This window comes from Montipora capricornis, chromosome 8 (genome assembly GCF_036669925.1).
Source record: "Montipora capricornis isolate CH-2021 chromosome 8, ASM3666992v2, whole genome shotgun sequence".
Classification (NCBI taxonomy): Eukaryota; Metazoa; Cnidaria; class Anthozoa; order Scleractinia; family Acroporidae; genus Montipora; species Montipora capricornis.
In genome coordinates this window covers 15,472,850-15,478,263 of record NC_090890.1, presented here as the reverse complement: position 1 = coordinate 15,478,263, position 5,414 = coordinate 15,472,850, and the positions used below count along the sequence as shown (strand labels likewise).

Here is a 5,414-nt window from a genome sequence, read left to right as displayed (position 1 = left end):
ATCACATGTAAAATATGCGGAACTTCTCGGCTGCTGTTTCCATATTTGCGTTTTGACACGCACGTAACTCTGTTGCAAACAATCGCAAGCACCTTCCGAAAGCTTGATCACAAACAGTTTGCGTAAATGGAAACACCTTTAACGTTCATCCCCGACCAATCACGGATGATTGCAAAGAAGACGACAAGTAGCAATGCAAAAGCAAGGAGACAACAACATGGAAACACAATCATAAACTGTTTCTGATTGTTTACGATCAATTGACGATATTTTTGTGCACGTGATACGTTTTGACGAATTAGAGGCAAGTATAGGTAATGTAAATGGCGTCCGAGCACAATTGTGGCAATGAAGATACTCCCCAAAACAGTGTGAACTTAATGAATATCGTAAGGGAATACCCCACCAAATATACATGTACATACACGGTCTGTCGTAAAGTTCTTGATCACAAAGAGCCAGTTTCTACAGTATAATTTGATACTGGCTATGCTGCAGCTGTTGCTGCTCCTCGAAAATGTATCGGACCCAGAATCGGTGAAGTCTCTTGACACTTCCTCTCAGCCTTCTCCTTTGCAACAACTCCAACACAAGAGGAAGTTGAACATGACGCAAAAACTGATTCTGCTTTTATTTTTGCGCCTTTTTCTTACGAAGTCATGAGATCATGTTGCATAAATCAATCACGCATACGGAAAACTGGATCCTGAACACATACACAAAAAGTAACAGTGTTTGTGATCGAGCCAACGTGAACTGTTTGCGACATTGTTACGTGTATGTTATGGTTCAATTTTTGAATTGGATGAATTTTAGTTCTAAACTAGTTCAATATTTTTTAAACTGGTTCATTTTTTTTTCAAACCAGTTTATTTTTTCCAACAACTGTCTGAAAAGGGATTTCATCTTTTGGGGTGTGGTTGAAAAATAGGGGCGTGGCTTTTTAGGGGAGTGTGAAAAGAATATTGAACAAACTTGTCTGCCCTCCCCTCCCCCCAAAGAAAGATGAAAAAAAAATGCAGTGAATTTAAAGTTGGCGATGTAGCATCAATAAAAATTGATAAAGTTGACAAAGCTGCTCCATTTCATCCTAATATGCTGTTGGGCAAAATTACACAAATTGAAAATAAATATGCGCCAGTAGTAACTAAATTTGGAAATTTTCTTTCGGACCTTATTTCTCCAAATATGTTAATGAAGTGTACTGCCACCAATCTTCAATTTGATGACAGCAAAGAAATCTCTTTTACTATAGCTTGTAAACAGGCAAATCTTCAAAACAATCGATTTATTTCCAATTTGATACAAATAAATGTTGTCAAACAATGTTACATTATTTAACAAAATAATGAAGTTAATGTTACGAGTGACATGGTTTATTTCCTTTGTTTTGTAATAAATCTATTTTATCCAAAACAATTCTTTCTTCTTACTTTTATTAATCTATTTATCTCTTTGTTTACAGTATGACATTAACCCTAGCCATATCAACATAGCTAAAAATAATAAATCTGTGCTTAGGCCTAATCTGTAACTGTGGCTGAAAAACATCCCTTGGTTGAAAATAAAAATTTCAAGCTTGACCCTATACCTCTCTAAACCTAACCCTAAATCCTAACCCTAATGAACAACCCCTTGTGCTGAAAGAGAAAACTTGAGACTTTAAGACTAATACCAGACAAAACACATACACACTGTTTGAATGAAATCTACAAATGTACATTAAGTTGTCAGGTAATAGAGAAAGGAGAACAAATACATTACTCTATTTAAAGCATAAAATTCACAAGGCAAACACTATTTGGACTCAAATCACACTCTACCTATTCAAAATTAAAAAATCAAAACAGTTTAAAAAAAATGAAACCAGTTTCAAAAAAATAAAACCAGTCTTAAAAAAATAAACCAGTTTCAAAAAAGCAAACTGATTTGAAAATTGAACCATAACATGTATATGGAAAGAGGTCACATACTTGTTTCGAAATTGAATCCAAATATAATTTCAAATTAAAAAAAAAAAAGAAAGAGATAATATGGAGCGACTTATCTCGTTTATTAGGAATGGTGAATCTCACATAAAAGAGAGAAAACTTGCTCGCGAGCACTGTGGCCACCGAATTTAAGATATCATTTTCCATCATTCCGGTGATTTCGTGCTTCATGCGTAGAATGGCGCTTTCAGGTTAAAATTTTAATCACAAAGAGCTCTAATCAAAGGAACAGACTTTCCACAGACTTCCAAACGAGCAGTTTAGTTTTACACCCGATATATTTCTTAATTTAATTTTTTCCGTGTTTTCCATTCTCCAGTGTATTTGTGAGTTGCGAAGTTTTGGCAACGGTTCTGTGAGAATTGGCCTCAAGGACACGAAAACTTTGCCTTTGTGAGAAAAATACGGGAAGCCATACACTCCAGCATATTTGCGCCACTGTTGCAAGGATGAAAATGACAATATGAGAATATTTACTAAAAGCGCGAGTTGTGTTTGCAAATGTGGGTTTTTTTTCCTTGATAGGTTTTACAAATGAATGACACTGCGCATGACGAGACTGGCTAAGGCAAATTTAGATTTGGCTAGTGAAAGCAGACCTGATACTAGCCACTAGGCTAGTGAGCTAAAAATTTAGTCTCAAGCCCTGCATAGACCCTGGTCAAAAATCATCAAGACCCCCACCCCTGAGGCAAAAGTTGAGATCAAATGCCCCTATACTTGGGGTAAAAAATTTCAAATGTTCTACTTTGGGTTTGTCAAGTTTGCATTTTAGTTACTGGTACAGTGCTAATGAAACACACATTTTTCGTTCAACTATTAAATAATGGCAAAGCACCCATATTTCATTATTGCTCAAGACCATCTGATGACAAAACTGTCTGCAACGTTCAAAGTGAAATTGATATTACCCTTATCAAACATACTAAATTTGCCTGGTTCAAGTCAAGTTTAAAGGAACCCAGGAATTCAGATTGAATATCATTTGCAGTGGATGGTGAAGTTAAAGAATGATATGCATGGATTAAGCAACTCTTATCCCCCTTGGGAGGGGATGGGGGTATTCCCTGCTATTTAGGATATGTGTGTGCCGCCAAGGTTCTCAAATCCTGACCCTGTTTGAGGCCCCTACAAGCTATAAAGGTTCCTTTAAAATCGCTTTGTTAAACTTGAAAATGTGCATTCAAGCGTGAATAGACCATATCTTTTTTGTTTTGCGCGTTGCGGCAGATACTGCAATTTAGTGACCCTATCTAAGGAATATCAAAGGATCACAACACCAGAAATACCAAAAAGGATACCCTGAGCACCTCAAAGACCCCTACCCTATCAGGCGGCGCATACCTACATAGCATATGTAAGAGAGTATCCCCCTCACGGTGAAATAAACGCTCTTATGCCTATGCTTGTGCTTGCGGTTGCGTGGCTAGTGAAAACGAGCTTTACCTTTCTCACGCTTTCCGCGATCTTTACAAACTCGATTGCCAGTGCTTGCTCCCAGTTACTCTTGCCCCATGTGGGGATGGGACCCAAAGCGAAAGTCAGTCAGATGAACCACCCCCATGAAACAGATTGTTGTTCAATAGCGCTTCAATGCCCATATAATCCTCCACCCTTCCCTGGGACCTGGGGGGTTTCAATTGACTGGTGCATTACTAATACCTTGCAAAATACAAAATGTACAAAAAAATAGGTTTTAAAAGATGAGGGCCGGCGGGGAAAATGAGGCTATCAAGAGTTTCAAACATCACTGATTTTTGACTGTCCTAACCTTGAAGAAGAAGACCTTCGCTTTCTGGTGTCCATTTTGATCGAGGAACACATTCAAAAGCGTGCAAATCACGTCCGTTGTTGGTTGTCACAAAAACATGTCCACAGCTTCCCCATACATTTACTAGTTCTGCCTCTTGACTCGCCCGCCATTTATGGTTGAGGAGATTTCCAAGTTTCGAACTATCGCGAAGCCCAAATCCCGCATCATCGATATTTTTCAAATAGAACACCATTTAGAATCGTGTTTCACCTTTCCATTAAACGAAGAAACAAATACTATGAGGTAACTCGTGACTTTCATCTTCGGTTTCATTCACTTAGCGTCCGCGCCTGTTACACATCGCGACGGCGAAGCATGCAATAACGTAAAGTAGCCTGAGAGCCACATGTCACGTATACGCGTGACAGACTCTGGATCATTGCTACCGCCTCCTAACCGCTACCGCTACCCCTACCGAAGATGGACCTTGGGTTGAGTAGGTATAACAATAGAATACCAATGAGCTCTGCCGATTTTTTTTTTATTTTATTTTATTTTTTTTTGGGGGGGGGGGGGGGGGGAAGGAGGAGGGGGTAAGTGGGGGTGCAGGGATGGCGCAGTGGTGAAAACACTCGCCTCCCACCAATGTGACCCGTGTTCGATTTCCAGACTCGACATGTGATATGTGGTTCTCTATTGTACACCGAAAGGTTTTCTCCGGGTACTCCGGTTTCCCACCTCCTCAAAAACCAACATTTGGCATGATTTGTTCCCAACTATAAATGCTCTAGCGCGCTAGAACGACTAGACACTTAAATAAAGTTCCTTTAATTTCCTTTCCTTTCGTTTCCTTAACTTTTGAGAGAAAAATAACATCTATCTATTTTTCTAAAGCCCGCCCAGATGGCACGTTTTTTTCCTTGGTCGTTCACAGGCGCCCCAAGCTGAAAATACGTGGTGTATGCGACAGTTTGTGTATATAGAGAATTGTATACGAAAATCACCGATCGTAAAAAAATTGTGTAAATAACTATCTCATTTGAAATAAAGTTTTCCAACCTCAAATGTGTGACCAACTTGTCTCTTTTGGCGAGTTTCGAGCCATTCTGACGCCGTTTAGTGAAGTCATCCGGAAGGCCGTTGCTGAAATAACGGCAGGTACAAAACGCAGGTCACAGGTCACAGGGCACAGGGCACAGGTCATTATTTAACCTATACAGAAAGTATCCTAAACATTCATAAAAGCTAACCTTAGGCCTTATTAGTCCTAATTAGGCCTAATTAGGCCTAAAGAAAAGTATCCTAAACATTGATAAACGCTAATTTTAGGCCTAATTAGGCCTAAAGAAAAGTTTTTAGGCCTAAGGTTAGCTTTTATGAATGTTTAGGATACTTCCTGTATAGGTGAAACAATGACCTGTGACCTGTGACCTGTGACCTGTGCCCTGTGCCCTGTGACCTGCGTTTTGTACCTGCCGCTGAAATAATGGGAAGGCCGGTGACTCCATCCATCGCTGGCCAGACCTCACTCCACAAATCGTTTTCTCCTCAACAGGAAAAGTCCCGCATCGCAATAAAAACAACAGTTCCATAAAGCCCAATAAATTTCACTCCAAATACGTGCCGAAAGACTCGTGGCGAACGAAAACTTTGCCTTAAAATTCACCTCT

At 39.4% G+C, this 5,414-nt stretch overlaps 1 protein-coding gene across 1 annotated transcript in view; it reads right to left on the bottom strand.

The window, feature by feature from the left end:
- The window catches only part of LOC138014606 (uncharacterized), a 14,837-nt gene extending 10,751 nt beyond the window's left edge, over positions 1-4,086 (bottom strand). The window contains exon 1 of the mRNA XM_068861734.1: positions 3,763-4,086. Within this exon, the coding sequence (XP_068717835.1) occupies positions 3,763-3,997 (235 nt within the window). The 5' untranslated portion in view covers positions 3,998-4,086. The remainder of the gene's footprint in view (positions 1-3,762) is intronic.
- Positions 4,087-5,414: the final 1,328 nt, after the last annotated feature.